Source organism: Phaethon aethereus (genome assembly GCF_964289735.1).
Source record: "Phaethon aethereus genome assembly, chromosome: 2".
NCBI lineage: Eukaryota > Metazoa > Chordata > Aves > Phaethontiformes > Phaethontidae > Phaethon > Phaethon aethereus.
The window spans coordinates 110,801,923-110,820,948 of NC_138582.1; the positions used below are offsets into that span (position 1 = coordinate 110,801,923).

General features: G+C 38.2%; 1 protein-coding gene across 1 annotated transcript in view; it reads right to left on the reverse strand.

Moving 5' to 3' along the window:
- Positions 1-19,026, reverse strand: part of CNTNAP2 (contactin associated protein 2) — a gene marked incomplete at its 3' end in the record, with an annotated part of 1,307,043 nt that overhangs the window by 699,286 nt on the left and 588,731 nt on the right. Inside the window, exons 5-6 of the mRNA XM_081996846.1 lie at positions 6,063-6,266; positions 2,493-2,677 (exon numbers count right to left, since the gene is read on the reverse strand). Of these exons, the coding sequence (XP_081852972.1) occupies positions 2,493-2,677; positions 6,063-6,266 (389 nt within the window). The remainder of the gene's footprint in view (positions 1-2,492; positions 2,678-6,062; positions 6,267-19,026) is intronic.

A 19,026-nucleotide genomic window follows, 5' to 3' on the forward strand; every position in this document is an offset into this window, starting at 1 on the left:
GCTAAATTTCATTACTCTAAAACACTGGGTTATCCAGACTCTCTAGTGCTATAAAATCAAGAAAACCAAGTATTTTACAAACTGAAAATGTTCATCTCTTATGAAGTCTCTCCCTGTTACTCCACAGAGAATATACAGGTCTCTACCACATCAGGGTATTTTCTGAAATGTTTGGAAGTGAAAAAATGCTACATGTTTTCATTAATATTTTGCAGCCCAAATATGAAGAATAAGGGATTCATGAGATTAGTCCCTGCAATCTATGTTAAGTATTTATATCCAACAGATGACAGCATAAATAGTAATGACACCTAGCTTCCCCGCTCTGTGATGGTCACAAAAATGTCTACTTGTAGTCTGCTGCTGAGATTTGTCAGAGCCAAGCTTTGAAATATCATTAATTGTTAATTCCATTTGTTATTACTGAGAGCAGGAAAACATAGCTCTAGGGACAGATTTTCCATTTTAAAAGCATGTAAGATAGCACTTTCTATCCCAAAGAGAAGGCTTTGACTTGGCATATAAGAATACTAGAGCTATAGAGCTGAAAACCAAAATCTTTATAAGTAGCACACACCATCTATCTAAAAGCGTTTTGTGGGACACTTCATCAGGTATTATAAATTGACATGACTTGACTTTAGAGAAGATACAGCACTTTAACATGAACTGAAGAATGTGACTGTAATATTTTAATAGCTGTGAAACATTCTTTTGCATGTTATGTATTTGGACAAAATGGAAAGGAAAGCATTTTGAAGAAAAGGAGAAACATTTCAAAAAACACACACCATAACAGTGAGTTAAGAATGACTCATAGGATTATTTTTTTTACCTTGAAAATGCAATCAGAATGAATGTTTATTCCTCTTTTGTGCTTATTTAAGTTTTCTGAAAGAGAATAACCTAAAAACTATTTTTTCATATCATAAAGACAACACATTTAAATTTAGTCTGCGATGATTAACTCCAAAACCAGTGAGATGAGATAATTGATAGGAAAGGAAGGAGAAGAAGTTAAGGTTCTTGCATTTATATGAACCACAGAAACAGGTATCCACACACACTTGAATAAATTTCATTAATCAAGAGGGGATCGTATAAATGGAAACGGAAATCTATCTTTGAGAACTGCCAGTGAAGTCTCTAGTGTCAGAAAAGAGAGGAAGGTTAATCTCCTGGATTCTACTCTTACTAGGGGTAAATTTATTGTATGCAATAGATTTATTATGTAAACATGCTAGATATATATATGTTTAGATATATAAAAACGTATATATCTGTTCATATATATGTGTTTGTGTGTATATATATGCGTGAATTGCCCAACCCAGGCTTATGACATTCAGACTAACTTCTTCTGTAGTTCACTCACTTGAAAATCTTTAATAAAATCTATTTTTGTGAGTTTTCAGTAGCTCAATTCAGATCTTCAATGCTCCATGAGTAATACAGGTGCAGGCAAATTTGCTCATTATTTTCTAATTACAACTGCTACCAAAAAAGGCATCCATAAAGATTTCTTGGAATATAAGTAAATATTTGATTCAGTAACATTTACAATCATAAGTAATTTCTTCAAACATTCATATCATATTCTTGATCAAAAGTTTGTTTGTAAAAATATCAATACACAAGTTAATTCAAACTTTTCTACATTACATCATTTTGATTCCCTCTGCTTAAAAAGATGTAAGGATGGAAATACATGTGTTTGGCTTAGCCAACCACGTTAATTCTCATTAGAAACAGTACAGAGTGCAAGAAAATCTTTATATAAAGTTTATAATAACCAACATGCTGAAGTTCCTATAACAATTTAGAGGAACTGAAGAAGTTCGTAACAGCAGAAGCCAGAGTGTAATCAAACAACAAATCCACATTTAATTACTACCAACACCTGTGTGCATTAACTCGAATGATTAAACAAAAGTTTTCTTAGAACTTTCCTAACTCTTTATTGCTTCTTTATAAAAAAAAGTTATAGATGGCATTTTTGTGAAAAAACAAGAAAGTACCTACCTACTTAAGCAAGATCAAAATCTAGATCTAATCTGCTTGTTTTGCTAAAAATAAATACTAATTGTCACCACATAATGAGGCTTTCTGATTCAAGGGCAAAATTATCATCTGAATGGAATAACAGATTGTATGATTTTTTAATCTACGTCCTGCTTACAGCAGCTGCTTTTAGAAATTTTTATAGTCTATGCTTAACTTGCTGAATAACGTAGGTCTCCCATTTTAAAACAAAAGGCTGAGGTGACTCTTACACCAGATGGGATCTGGTAGACTAATAAAGGGAAACTTAATTTATGCTTAAGAGAGAACAGTGTTGGAAGGAAAATTTCAGGACATGTAAGGGAAAAAATAATTAAAACAAATGTACGAAAAAGTAACAAAACCTCTTAAATTATATTAGTTTTCTCTTCTTATTGGACTTATCTTTATAAAGCCAATTTGAATTAAAACAAACAAGTTTCACTGCCTACCTCATAATCCAGGTCCAGGTAATCAAATTCTCCATTGGTTCTGAAGTGCTGCATGTGCCTGTCCAGGGTGAGGTTGATGTTTCTCCCATGGCGCTCTATGACGATGGAGTGCCAGTGGTGATCGTCCAAGAGGCTGCCTGTCATCACGGATGTGTGGCCATAAATAGATCCAAGCTGGTTGCTGCCTAAAATGAGAATAGAAACAATAGCAATTCTCACCTCATACCAGTTAGGCAAACATTTTCCTCTTGCTCTGTCAATATTTCACCTGAATCATAGCAGACACACAATAAGCTGGAGGAGGTCAGTCTGCTATGAAGCTAAGATCTGCCCAGTGGAGAGTTGCTGCCATAGGTAGAAATAGCTAGACCAAATACAGCAAGTATCTGATCAGTGAACTCTATAAATAGTTACTCGCAATAGTAGTTATTTGGAGGCGAACCAGAGAACCAATACCAACTTTTGGTTGTAAAGTTGTTTTCAACTAGGGGTTTTCTGTGTTTTCATCTCTACACTACAGAAATGAAAAGCTGTCACCTTTGGGCCAGGTTCTGAGCTTTCCTGGAACCATACAGATTTATGAATGTTGAGGAAAACATGGTGCCTCATAACAGACTTTGGTAACAAAAAGCCTCTTCAGTTTGAGTTCTACACTCTGTAGGCTCTGCCAGTAGAGTTATACCAGCAAGCATATAGAAAAAGGCTCAATGCAGACTGAGCTAACAGCAGCAAAAGATGTCTTCTGATAACATAGGTTATTTTGGTCTTTCCTCCTGCAGCAACCTTCCTATTCTGGAAGTCAAACTACTGGCAAGAGTACAGTTTTGCAATTCTCTGCTGTGTTTTCCACAGGCTTCTGCCAGCACACCTACGCTAGTCAGAGATCAGGTCTCATTGCAATCTAACTGACATAGCTAAGCCAGCAAAGGTTGATAGCATGGATCTCAACTGAAGCAGTAAATGACTAATTCAGCAGTAAGTTTAAAATATTGCTGCACTATCCAATAACTCAGTGGAATCTTCCACGTTCTGAATACACGAGGACCTAAAGCATTTCTGGAGCTGAGAATTTCTTACATTAAGACATTAAGGTTTGTGCATGTTGATAACACATTCTGACAAGTCACACTTCCATTGCTTAAGACATTACTCCCCTACAAATGACGATACTGCCTTTTTGCTGAAGGCCACTAATCCTTCAAGAGCTGTTGGTTAAAAAAAAAAAAAGAGAAATCTATGCATGTTCATGAGCTTCAGCTTCTTAATGCACAGTCCAATCCAGTGCAAAGTGAAACCTAAATCCACCTCCTTCTTCCCCTCACCATGATGTTTGAAACTAAGTCACTGGATCTCACCAGGCAAAATGAACATCCTTTTGCACTGACTGTGGTGCAAAGATATACTCTTGGGCAGAGGAGGAATAACACCATAAACCATTACTTCTGTTTAAGTGGGTGTGTGTCACAGAATCACAGAATCACTAGGTTGGAAAGGACCTTCAAGATCATCAAGTCCAACCATTAATCCAGCGCCACCATGTCCCCTAAACCACGTCCTGAAGTGCCTCATCCACACGTTTTTTGAACACTTCCAGAGATGGCGACTCCACCACCTCCCTGGGCAGCCTGTTCCAATGCCTGACTACCCTCTCAGTGAAGAAATTTTTCCTAATACCCAATCTAAACCTCCCCTGGCGCAACTTGAGACCATTTCCTCTTGTCCTATCACTACTTACTTGGGAGAAGAGACCAACACCCTCGTTGCCACAACCCCCTTTCAGGTAGTTGTAGAGAGCGATAAGGTCTCCTCTCAGCCTCCTCTTCTCCAGACTGAACAACCCCAGTTCCCTCAGCCGCTCCTCATAAGACTTGTGCTCCAGACCCCTCACCAGCTTCCTTGCCCTTCTCTGGACACGCTCAAACACTTCAGCATCCTTCTTGTAGTGAGGGGCCCAAAACTGAACACAGCATTCAAGGTGTGGCCTCACCAGTGCCGAGTACAGGGGCACAATCACTTCCCTACTCCTGCTGGCCACACTATTCCTGATACAGGCCAGGACGCTGTTGGCCTTCTTGGCCACCTGGGCACACTGCCGGCTCATGTTCAGCCGGCTGTCCACCAGCACCCCCAGGTCCCTTTCCACCGAGCTGCTCTCTAGCCACTCCTCCCCAAGCCTGTAGCGTTGCATGGGGTTGTTGTGGCTGAAGTGCAGGACCCTGCACTTGGCCTTATTAAACCTCATACAATTGACCTCAGCCCATCGATCCAGCCTGTCCAGACCCCTCTGCAGAGCCCTCCTACCCTCCAGCAGATCAACACTCCCACCCAACTCGGTGTCATCTGCAAACTTACTGAGGGAGCACTCGATTCCCTCAACCAGATCATCTATAAAGATATTGAACAAGACCGGCCTCAGAACCAAGCCCTGGGGAACACCGCTTGTGACCAGCCGCCAGCCGGATTTAACACCGTTCACCACAACTCTCTGGGCTCAGCCATCCAGCCAGTTCCTCACCCAGCGAAGAGTAAATCTGTCTAAGCCATGAGACACCAGTTTCTCCAGAATGCTGTCACAGGGCCTATCCTCATTTATCAGCCTAGTGATTGAAGAACATCCCCAGCAAGCACATATATGGAGGTTATAATAATTTATAAAGACAGACTGAACTGAAGAATATGGAGAAACTGGAAATGAATGGGTTAGTATTGCAATTAAAATTGTTAAAAATAGATAACTGCTATAGGAAGATGTGCTTTCCTCCTCCTGATCTGCTCACATTGATCTTTAGAAAAAGAGCAGGAGAAAATTCTAGTGGAAATAATTACTATTCAATGTAAACTATGAACAGACTAATTTACTCTTCACATGTCTGTAAGAGAACTAAGGAAAGTTACATGAAATCTTTTTCTAAAACTCTTTTGTTTGAAGGGAAAAAATACCTGAAACCAGATAAATGTGAATTTTTTTCATAACAAATGTACTTTCTAAATCCGGTCACTCATGGGGCTGTAGTCTTTCACTGGGAGAGAAAATGGAGGCTGGAAGTAGAGTAACATATACAGGTTTCCATCATATGATTGCCTGATAAATTGATATGTCTTCTTTCCTTTTCTAGGCCTACTTCTCAGATTCTAGGAAGGCTGCTGAGCCTCCACTTCATGTGGCCTGTAGCTTCCCAGATTGATATGTTTTTCCTGCAAGGTCCCTAAGGGTGACCTTTATTCCTCTAGCACTGATGACAGTGTCCTTCTCTCACACAAAGCCACAGCTGAGGCCAAATACAGTTCTACCAAGGCTTTTTTTGTTTGTGGCAAGTTTCTAATGACAATATATTGCTGATCCTGTGTTTCTGTATGATCTTATTTTCACAGTACCTCACACAGAGTAAAATGTAAGGAATGGAACAGAAAAAAAACCCATATATAAAGGGAATGAACAACATTGTCACCAAATTAACTAATTAAATGATGTGTCTTACCATATTACTAGGGAAAAGAAGATGTAATATTTGACCTAAAATTTTTGTGGGAGAGTTAAAAAGTACACATAACTAAACAATCAAAGCATACCTAGATTTAAATTTAGAACAAGTTTGGCTTTCTTCAGTTCCAAGGTGATATAGTCTCCTTGCTGTCCTTCTCCATGGAAGATTACACCTTCACTTTCAGAGGTCTTAAATTTCAGAGAGATGACATCTTTCAATGTTTTCATTTTCTTGTTCCTGAATCTGTATGGTAACACTACATGGCCATCAAAATTGATAACATCAGCCCCTAAAGGAAAAAGCAAGTAACATGGTTGATAAGCGATTATATATTCCTGTGGCCACTGGAAAAACAGACATGCCATATGTAGGTTGCACCAGGACAGAATAAAAAATGTGCAAGTGTGATATACACTGTAAATACATTTTTCCTTTACCATAATTTAATATTATAAAAAGTAGGAACCAGGCAGGACAATAAATTTAATCCATAGGATGTAAAAAAAACCCCCAGATTCAAGGGGAAAAATACTACAACTGTACTCAACATCTTCTGGTTTCTCTCAAATATAGTTGCTGCCATGCACACTTTCCTAACTATAGCTGAAGATGAAAGCCAAATTTCTGAGTGGTCACTAATAATTAATTGATACCTCTTTAAAATGCAGTATAGGTATTTGTGAGGACTGTGAACAATAAAACATGAGCCCCAAAAAATGGCCTAGCAATTTTAAAAGATTCCTCAATCTGTATGTAAACCATAGGCATAAGCCTTGTCTAGTTTTATATGGAAATCTTGTGTAAGTTGTGACCTAAACTAATTTTGAGAGGAAAAAAAAGAATTCTGTCATTTTGGTTATTTTTTGTTCCAGGTCTGGTTTTATTCAACATCTGGGAAGAAAATTGAGGGATGCAAACATTATCATTTAAAGTTAATCCAATATTCACATAAATGTTGCAAAATGACAGTACAAAATTTCACATTATCTTATTTTCATGACTTAATCTCTACTCTAAAGAATGAGCCACAATTTTCCACAATTTTCTGGAGGCTACATCCACAGTAAAAATAGCCACAGAACTTGATTCCATTCAACAGACATACTTCTGCTGTGTAATGAATATTGTCTTTTAAGCAGAGCTCAGTAAAAGATTGTAAACAGATACTGATCTCTAAAATTTATACAGATTTGATTAAGAAAATCCCTTTGTAAACTGCTTAACCTATCATCAATCACCAGTGCCTCAGCTACTATTTGTATGAGCATTTCATCTTCATTATTGACAACTGACATTTTAAACAAGCAAAATTCTTAAAAAGGAATTAATAAAAAATGTTCATTTTCTTAAAGAAAAAAGTATTTCCCACCCATATTCTCAAAAACAGTCACACTTCTTATTGGCATACCGTATTCATACCAGTCATTTCACGCTATTAATGAAATGAAGGGTGGCATTTTATCATATATTCTTCAACCACGCCGGATTTATGCCTACTTCTGTGGGCTGCTCTTCGGTGACTGCTTGCAACTTTTAAAAATTCCTAACTTGTGTTTGCTACTATTGTGGGAAGTAATTTAAATCTTTCAGATGCCCTCAAAAAAATAAACAAACCCATTCCTGCTGTGTAATTAACATAGAAGAATCTTTTAAAACTCCATTAAAACTCTTTGTACACTAAGCCTAAATAAATGCATATTTTTCAGTTAGAATTTATATGGCTTACATTAGCTGATTATACTAAAACCTGATGCCTTTGTTCTTACAACATATGTCAAACACACATTTAACAAATGCTTACTTTCAGCTAATCTCTGAAATGTTTTAGACACTGATTCAGAGAAGAGCCTAAATAAATGTGTACATCTATCCTTGTCTTGAGAATTTAGGAACCAAAATGGTCTGCTGAGTCAATTTTTACTACTGTAGTGTCTCAATTACTATCAAAGAACTGCTTATATATAGCATCTGTATAGGTTGATTTTTCACATTCTATAATTTCTATAAATGCTTTTCACAGTGATATAAGAGCTATTGGAGTGTCAGAGCATTCAACCAAGCTTCACAATACTTAGCATTTATTTTCTAGAGAAAAGTATGTAAAACCACAACCAATATTTCAAGTTATTTCTATTTCATTGTTCAGTTAAGAACTCCACAACCCATCTTTTATTAATTAACTAAGACACACACAGTTGAGACAGGTTTGCATGCATGTTGATTAAATGCCTATACATACATCTTTACATCATTGAACATAGCAAGTTTTCAAATATAAAAACCAACACATTATGCTTCCATCATGCAGGATTTTCCCCATGAATAACTAGTATAATAAATAGTTCTCTACCACTTCCAGGTCATTTGTTTTGCTTACACAATGATTCTCTGCGTGCTGATGAAGTAAGTGATATCTATTTCTGGTTGATATACCCATTTGTCCTCTGTACAGTTTTAATAAATCCATATGTATAATCACAATATGGTCATTACCCTCAGTTGACACAAACTGTTGACTCTCTAGGGATTATTACAAATTGCAGAAGTTAAGAACTTTGCTACCTTGCAGAAACTATTTACAGTTCTCAAGATTGATATGGGGGAAGCATGACAGTGGACAGTTGTTGACCTACAGGTCCATCTAATTTATACTAAAGATAAAATTATGGATCTTGGCACAGCATGGATCACCAGAGCTTATGATTTTACCTTCACAATGCTGCTGCTTTTTAAGCTTAAGAGTTTTAAAGATAAGTGATGTTTTCTGCAAACCAGCATCAAGTGTATGTATTTCAGAGTCTACCTGAGATAAAAACGTTAAGACATGCTATCTCCTACTCACTCATGCTCACACATTGGCTCAGATACAAAGGCCACTAGAGTTAATGGAAGGAGCATTAAGCATGTCAAAAAAAGCTGTGTTAGACCTGGAAAGTAAGTCTAATCACCCTGCTTTACCTTTTCATGTTAGATCAGAAAAAATCATAGAAATAAACTTTCTTTCTCTACTCACAACAGCCAAAGACTCCACAAAATTCTTCCTCTGGGAGTCAAAGAGATCTAGAAGACTGAGGACACAGAGTCTATAATGCAAGTTTCCTCATGTCTCCATAAGATGTTGTCCCTCTCCTTTCTAAAATATTAATAGGCATATGCAGTGCATTTCTGCACACTAGTTTTTTAACATATTTGAATCTGTAGCAGCTGACTGTCATCAAACAGATGGGTAACAGTCACTGAAAGATTTGAAGGCTCTTTCCAATGGCCAAGATTTATATATCTATTTTTTAATGCATAGACTTTTTCATGGATCACATTGACCCATTATCATGTCTGTGGAAAGGAGGTGAAAGAGAATAATTTTAAATTTTTGAATTTTTAGTTCCAACCATTTATTCAATCTATATAGAACCATATACTGAGTTTTCAGTAGCATTCTCTCACCCTTAATTACCAGACTAGATATAATCTTTGCCATGTATACCTGCCATTCCTGCCATTACTTGCATCACATAACTGGAAGCACCAGTTCTAGATTCTTCTTGCCATTAGAAAGAAGAGAGGCAGGTAGATAGAGATGTTATTTGCACAATAATCATGCAGTCTCTGTTCATCTCTGCTTGTGGTTAGGCAATGAACTAAGACACTTGGACCCAAAGGGGTCAGATTTGTTGATAGCAGTTGAGCCCTGCAATGAAACAGATTACAACCATATAACTTGATCCTACCTCGAAATCTTCCTAAACCTGCAAAAACCTTTGCTGAAATGATAACCTTTGACCCACTTATTGTTTATGCCAACTAAATGGTAAAAAAATTGTATTCAGTACATAAAACATGAGCATTACAAATTGACTGCAATATCCCATATTTATTGGTATATTAATATAGATCAGAATGCAGCAATATATATTAAAAATATCAGTTTTCTCTATGAAACAGACCTTACAATACACATTCCAATAATAAATACTTATTAAGCTCGAAGTGCAACTAAAACTCTCAGCCTGGTCTGATTCTTCTGAATGACAAATTCCAGGAATGTAAATCAGCTCAGAATTAAATGCATCAGAATGGCATGTTTTATCTGCAGTGCAAGAAATCCATTAAAAAGTTATCAGCATGCAAGGAGGACACATTTTCTCAGTCACAGATGCAGATGTTGCTCTAGAAATGAGGCCACCTGGGTTCATATTCTGAGTCTGTACTCAGAAGAAACAGTATGTGATTTCAGAGGTGGGGTTATCTTGTATACGCTCACAACTCAAGTGAATACATTACTTCTAGAATTTGTTTTGAAGAAGCAAAATAGTTAGAAAAAAATTGTAACAGAGATTATATCAACCTGTTGGTTTTGCTTGCCTTACAAGCTGTCAAGAGATCCAAGAAATGCCTTCTTGAGATTTTTGTATGTACTTTCAGAAAAGAACCTTTAGAAAAGCATGAAATCTGTTTATAGAAAAAATATCTACACAAAAGTCACTCTGTTATCACAAAAATCATACTTCTATGTAAAGCAAATTTGCTATACAGATTATGCTCTTTTGAATCTACGTTTAGCTGCCTTGAGCAAATTCTAGGAATGAAAGAAAATTGATGGACATTACAGCTTAAGCAACCTTCATAGCAAATGTACATCATAAGAAATATGACTCCATATACAATGTCAGAGATTCTCTTCCAGCAACATTTGTTGAATTTACTTTGTGATGGTTACAGGAACCCCTTTTTTGGGGTATATTATCTTTCCCCTAAGGCCAGCTGGTACCATTTTGTAACATCTGCAAAACTTACCTAAACAGTCAGGCTGATCCAGAGCTGATCAGGACAACGGCTTGACTTCTGTGGGTTTGTGGATTCACAATATGTTGCCCATGAAAAGGCAAGTATCCCTTTTGTACCTATGCCATTGTTGCAGTTATGCATACATGTTCTTTACATCATTCACTGAAGCAAATTAATATCACACACTTCAACAAAACTGAGTACAAAGGTAGCACATTTTCCAAAACCTGGCCTTGAATTGCCATGTTTTGGAAATCATTCCATTAAAAAACGAAACAGTAATTTTTGATTAAGCAGTGGTTTTTATGCATAGCTGTGCTGGCACTATGCACATGGGTCTGCATGATAATTCAATCACCTAAAGATTACACAGCAATTATGTTTAAGAGTTATCATATGTAGAACTGTGGTAATGACTTGTGTTCCTTCTATGATGACACTCAGCTAGTTAATATCATGATAATTACCATGATCCGGAATGGTACTTAGACCATATAATACCTATACTTGCAGTGTAAATATACAATTTTTTCTCATCCTTAGCCACTCAACTACCAGCATTAGTAGGAAAGAGACCTAAGCCATCATCTGCATTCAGTGAAGTCTGACTGTTCTCAGAGGCTATTGGTGCAATAGGGGAAATTTTTTTTGAACAAGATAAAGTGGAAGAAAAAGTGAGAAAGAGGAAAAGAGGGAGGAAGAGGAGAAAATGCAGAAAGATGCGGGGAAAAAGAAACTGACAATACTTTAAAAAAAAATCACATTTAAATAGGAAGTACCATTCTGATTACTTTCAGTTTGATTTATCCCCTATTGGATTTCCTACAATATGGAGGGACTGGATAACACTGTTGACCTTTTAAAAATATAACACCACTATCAGCTGGCTAGGAAGGTCTTATCCCAGTGTATGTCTGAGATGCCACATTAAAACCATTTCACTAGTTAATGGCATCACCACATTTAATTTTCTTCTAAAACACAATCAAGTCAGAAGGTCTTAAAAATGTCGACAGGCAATTGGGTGACAAATATGACCCCATTTCCAAATCTCAAAGGAAAATAAGTCACCAGTCACGGGTCTTCCTACTTATGCTTTTGTCCTGTACTTTTGGCCACATGCAGGATTTGGTAAAATTTGGTGAAGGAATCAAATCTGTATATAGATATTTTATTTGGTGCTTAAAAATAATTTATTAATTAATTATAAAGAAACTGCTTAAAATCAGACTCAAGTTCCAGAACTTCTCTTTTTCCTTCCTTTCTCATGAGAGAAATCTATCCTCAATGTCAGCATCTGAAGGATGAAGAAGCACTCATTTACAGAGACTCAATACCGAGACTTCCGCACTTAGCTACTTTGATCAAAGTACTGCCTGGAATTACTAAAAAATCCATGCTATCAGACACAGTAAAATAACACTGATCAGAACAAAGCAGAACACCAAAGTACTTTCCAGAAAAATGTTTACCATACAGCAACCAAAATCAACATTATTAATTGGAAATTTAACATGTACACATATTTTTAAAGCACTACTGATCTCTGAATGATCAACTCTACAAAAGCCTGTAGAGAATATTTCACTGGGATTAAAACCACAAAAGTTCTGTACCACTGATCCACAGCGACCATAGGTGAAATTTCCTCACTCCATTCTCTCTCCTCCATTACCTTTATTTCATCTGCTTAAATCTTCTGTTTAGATTAAGTGGTTTAGGGAAAAGATCTTCACTTGTAGCATTCTTTTCCTGCCTCCTAAGGTAAGCCTTATGTCTGATGTATTAATACTATGGTAATAAATAGCATTAACCATGCACTGTGTGTCTGTACACTGAAAACATCAGAGATGCATCAAAGCATCTCTGGCTGGGCCAAAGTATTCTACATGTGTAGTTTCATTTGTTATAGCTATTAGTCACAGGTACTAAAATATCATTATGACAAATATAAGCACATAAACAGTGTATTATTTACATAGTTTAATAGCAAAAATGAGGTTTTAATCCTAACAAAGCAAGGGATAAGGCTCAAAATCATACTAAAAAAAACCCCTCTCATTTTATTATTACTTATGATAACTTATATACACAGAAATTACTTCAAAAGACCCTAATATACTTTTTCAGTAGTTGCAAATACTGTCAACATGACAGCATGTTGAATTTGCTACTGGAGTTTTTGCAGCTCAAATCTTAGTGGAACTAAGTTAGCAGAGCTAATGTTAGAGCTGCAATACTACATCTCATTGCACCAGAAAAATGAGGACACCATGTCCGGGCACAGCAGTCAAAAGATTGTTTCCTCTTTTACGTTTTCTTACAATGAGGAAGAGAGTCAAAGGTACTGTGTTTGAACATTGCCTTCAGGCACTACAGTCCAACTGCAAGGACATGGGCAACCCAGTGGCTTGAAATCTGCTGCAGCAAAACTGACACTGCCTTTACTCTCTTTTTCAAAAGGCAATGCATCTGGCACAAAGGAAAAAAACCCAGAAACATCAAAACCTAATACAGATACAGATGCATATCGCATAAACAATAATGTATACTTCTTCATACTCTAGAAGCATAAGGTGAAGGAAAATAAATTTTAAGTTTCTGTTCCCTGGTTAGCTTCCACTGCACTGAATCTGAATCCTGTCATCATCTGTCAATGAATCCAACCCTAAGAGATGTCAATGCTTGAAAAAGAAAAAATATATTTGTTATGAGGTTTGGAATTTTTTTCTTGCTTTTCTTTACATTAGATATGATGTATCTATGGCAATGCAGTATCAAAGCAGCAAAACATATTTTGTCAAGGTGTAATTTTTAACTCAGTTTTTGGGTAAAAGGCACAAACTTTATTCTTATATTTTAAATACCTGCAAGAAACTCTGAAAATAAATCTGTGATGAAGTGGTGAAAATGTTTTGCCAAGTTCTGAGTGAAATATCCACTGAAGATATGCCAACAGCACTCAGTACTTTTCAAGTTTTCTCTGAATTTCAAAGCACAGGCAATTTTTCTGATTATTATTATCATTGTTGTTATAATGCCGGTATACTATTATTCATTTTCCTAGCTCTTGTGCAAATGTCTGTCTGGGATAATTTAATGTCTGATAAGAAACAAATGCAACAAGTGAAATGAATAAACAATTCAGATCAGGTAAAAACTATTCCTTCCATAATCTACTCTGGGTTGAGACTCCAGAAAGTCAATTATAATGCATGGTATGAGATGCAGTCTATATGAAGGACTCTATTCATCGAGGAGATAGAAGATTAAGCACCACAAAAAATACAACTTCCATGGCAGTGTGTTTCTCTGCCTAATTCCAACTGCTTAAACAATGAGCTTTTTCTTTTTTTTTCCAAACAGAAAAATCTCTGAACTTACCTGTATATTGTAGTGATATTTTATAAACAAGGCTTTTTAACAAGTATTTTGTCCTGAGAATGTAATTTATTTTACTGTTGATGCACGCTTACTTCCCTTTAAAATAATTCTATTCATGTAGTTAAAGTTCAAAATAGGAAGAAAAATTGAAAGCTGTTCTGAAGACCTGTTGAATCCTGAGGTTGAAGACCTGGGTATTTTTAACTATCTTCGAACTATAAGGTGCTAATTAAACTGTGCAGTCTTCATAATCTCAAAGTTATACTAGCATGAACATCATCTGCATTCATCACTGAAAAGTGAGAGATGGTAGGTTATAAAACCATTCCCTTTTACCAAAACCTCCTCCAGTGTTTCTTGCTGTAAAAATCATGTTTTAGTTGATAATTTTGCAGGTCATAGTACAATAGTATTCACCAAATGGACAAAAGAGAAGCAGATTAATATATGGGGTTTATACTTAAAAAGTTTTCATATGTATAGCATTGCAAGGGTAATTTATGATTGTAAAAGTCAAAATTCAGGCATCTTGCAACTGTGCACTTAGAAGCAGCAAAATGTACTCTATGATTTATTATTATCTATCTATGGTACTTACAAATAAATCTGGTAAAAAATATATGTATAATTGAAATATTCTAAGGAAACTCAGCTTTTTGTATTTTATCATGCTTATTTACAAGTCAGAAATGTTCCTCAAAACTGTAAATACATTTAGTTCTATCCTTCATTGTGAAACCTGTCATTTGATATTGGATCACAATGGCAACATTAAACTGTATAATTAAATTCTGAAAACATGTACAGTAAAGAACTTAATTTACTTCAAACCAGCTAGCTTCTACTAATGTTTTCACTGTTTATTAAAAAAGTAAATCACAAGAGCTCCAGGTCAATAAAAAAGGACAATTCTGACTCTCACATAGCAAATGGCCAAAAGAGTTCTCAATCCTTATTGAACTGAGCTTGCTCATTACTTAACAAAAAAAACTACAGCAAAGAAAGAAGCTGTACCACATCATACAACATTTACACTCAATTTACTTGGTGAATAAATGAGCTACAAAATGGACAAGACAATCTATTAAAACATTAAGGAAACAGATGACTAGCTGGAGCCCTTGTTTTAAGGTTTACAGGTGTATGAAAACAGGAAGATGCACAGCTGACCTACAAAATACTGATTTAGAACTTCTATTTCTAATTTCTTTTTGAGCTGATGCCACTCAATTCAGTAATCTGATGGTATATAATCTTTCCACACGTCTTTTTAAGAATACTCATTGCTCAATGCCAAATTATTCTTTCTGGCTCAAATTCTATATCCTTTATTCACATAATCGCTCTCAAACACATATTCTTTACTTCTTCCAACCACAGAGCTCATATTTAAATTGAACTTTCAAAGGGAGCTGCATGCACACTGATTAAGGAATATGCAGCAGAGACAGTTTCAAGCTGCTGTACTCAATTAAATCTCATACAGTAAAAATCTCTCTATCATGATTCAAACTTATGCAGTTGACCTTAAAGAGCAGAGGGTCCAAGACTGAGTCTCAGTTTTGGCCAGGGGACACCCACATTTATTCTAGTGAGTAGCCTCACTATTGTCTAAGGCACTAACTCTAAGGTTATGAGTCAGGGCTTTATTTTCAGATGATCTAAGTTGATTTAGTTCTGCTTTGGTTCAGTGAAAGTCTAATAATTTACTCCAACATGGATACGGCCCCCAATGATTAGAGATGTGCAATTGTAATAGGCCATACAGTTGCCAATTTTAAGTGAATGAGTGCTTTATTTGAACAACAATGAGCAAAAGTTTAAGCATCTGGTACTGCATTGGCATCACTTGCAACCCTGTTTGCATTCCATAGAAAGGAAATCCTCAAATGATTCAATATACAGCAATATGAAATGCTCAGCTTGTGTTATACCAAGCGTATAGAGTGAGATAGTTCCCTGAGAAGGAAAAAAAATACTTTTGTTTCAGAAATGCTCTCCATGACAGGTAGTACAGCAGGTAATAGCAGGTAAGAGCAGCTAAGAGCACATAATCACAAAATCATTAAGGTTGGAAGGGTTCTTTAGTAATCACCAAATCCAACCCACCTGCTCAGAGCTTGTTTGCACACTTTATCTGCCAGAAGCACTGAATTTCAGTTAACTGTGCTTTCATCTTTTTTCCTGACCTAAAACAGGAAATAGAACATTTGCGTTTACCAGCAAGTGATTTTCCTTATTTGTGTTTATCAAACTGCACTTTCCAAGGTCAGTGGTATAATGTGTCCCCCTCCCCACCACCAGACATGACTTATCTGTAACTTCTAGCAGGGTTTACAGTTTGATTTGCTGGTGTTGCAGAGTTTAATACATTCAAGTTTCAGGCTTCCTTGCATAGTCAGTGCCTAATGGGTTAATTTCATTTAACTTTTCAAGCTCTAAAATAAGCACAGGCACTAGAATCTAAAACTACTGCTTTGTTTCCTCAAACATTTTTGAAGTGGCTGTCTCTAAACTTGCAGGCTACTGACAGAGCCTGTAAGGTACAAGAGACAGTCCTACACAATCTTAAGACCAACCAGGCAGGCATCTTTACTCATAGAGAGCTATTTTAGAAGCCAGAAGCCTTCCTTGCATTCCAGGATCTTTAAATTATGTAGTGTACTTGCAAGCCTCAGGCCCAAGGAGTTAAAAGAGAGCATGTCTTCTGTATCAAAGCAGCACATACACATACCCCATAGTATGAACTCCTCTAGCTTGAAAAAAACCTGAAAAGTAGGCAGGGGTCACATTCAGCTCTCTCGTCCTGGAGAAGGAAATGGGTAGGCAGCCCACAGGAGCAGGCAGGAGACACCCCAGTAAGAGTGTGCAGCTGGACACCCTTTCCAAGGTGAGCAACAGCCAGGGGAGGCGGCATGAGGCTCTGCGCTGCCTGCCAGCGGGGACAGGCCAAGCTCTGCGAGTGACTGAGAAAGGGCCTCTCACTGGTACAGCAGACCCAGCTCTGGCACAGCACAGGCCGGAACAGGGACCTTCCTGGGTGAGGGCACAAAGTCACCTTGCTGAGCCCAGGCCAGGCCCAGGCCAGGGCGCAGGCCCAGCTCCTGGAGCAGCCCATCAAGCCCCCCACATTCACTGCTGTTAGCACCAGTTAACGGACCGGACTGCTCGCACCCCAAGCACCAGATGGTAGTGGCAATGCAGCCTCGCTCGGGAAGGATTAACCCAGCAGGGACATACAAAATGCTCAGATTATGATTTCCTAGAGAAGTAAACTTGAGAAGAGCACAGGGAAATGACATTCCCAAACCCACCAAAGACCATGCTCTTCCCTTATCAGGTGAAGGCACGTTGCAGTGCTGTGTTGTTGGCTGTGTGACGCTGATCTCAAGGCTGCAGAGTCACCTCAACTCAGTTAACACTAAATGTCAGTGTGTGCTTAGAGTAAAGCCCTGTGCTGCTGCTGAATACTGTGTAAGTAAACTTAGAATCACAGAATCATAGAATAGTTTGGGTTTGAAGGGACCTTTAAAAAGTCATCTAGTCCAACTCCCCTGCAGTGAGCAGGGACATCGTCAACTACATCAGGTTGCTCAGAGCCCCATCCAACCTGACCTTCAATGTTGCCAGGGATGGGGCATCTACCACCTCTCTGGGCAATATGTGCCAGTGTTTAACCACCCCCATTGTGAAAAATTTCTTCCTTATAGCTAGCCTAAATCTACCCTCTTTTAGTTGAAAACCACTACGCCCTTTCCTCTCACAACAGGCCCTGCTAAAAAGTCCCTCCCTCTCTTTCTTAGAAGACCCCTTTAAGTACTGGAAGGCTGCAATAAGTTCTCCCTAGAGCCTTCTCTTCTCCAGGCTGAGCAACCCCAACGCTCTCAGCCTGTCCTCATAGGAGAGATGCTCCATCCCTCTGATCATTTTTGTGGCCCTCCTCTGGACCATCTCCAGAGTCCATGTCTTTCCTGTGCTGAGGGCTCCAGAGCTGGACACAGTACTCCAAGTGGGGTCTCACAAGAGCGGATGAGAGGTGCAGAATCACCTCCCTGACCTGCTGGCCACATGTCTTTTGATGCAGCCCAGCATGTGGGTGGCTTTCTGGTCTGCGAGTGCACGTTGCCATCTTGTGTCCAGCTTTTCATCCACCAGACCCCCAAGTCCTTGTCCGCACGGCTGCTCTCAATCCCTTCATCCCCAGCCTGTCTTGATACCAGGGGTTGCCCCTGACCCAGGTGCAGGACCCTGCACTTGGCCTTGTTGAACCTCATGAGGTTCACATGGGCCCTTTCCTCAAGCTTGTTCCAGGTCCCTCTGGATGGCATCCCGTCCCTCAGGCGTGTCAGCTGCACCACTCAGCTTGATGTAGTCTGCAAACTTGCTGATGGTGCACTTGATCCCACTGTCTAGGTCATTGATGAAGGTATTAAACAGTACTGGACCCAACACGGACCCCTGAGGGACTCTGCTCATCATCAGTCTCCATCTGGACATTGAGTCATTGTCCACTACCCTGAGGGTGCAACCATCCAACCAATTCCTCATCCACCCAACAGTCCACCCATCAAATCCATATCTCTCCAATTTAGGGAGAAGGATGTTGTGGAGGACCGTGTCAAAGGCCTTACAGACGTCCAGATAGACGACATCTGTATCTCTTTCCTTGTCCACTGATGTCCCCCATAGAAGGGCCCTACGTTTGTCAGGCAGGACTTGCCCTTGGTGAAGCCATGCTGGCTGTCTCAAATCACTTCCCTGTCCTCCATGTGCCTTAGCATAGCTTCTAGGAGGATCTGTTCCATGATCTGCCCAGGCACAGAGGTGAGGCTGATGGGTTGGTAGTTCCCAGGGTCCTCCTTGCTACCCTTTTTAAAAAT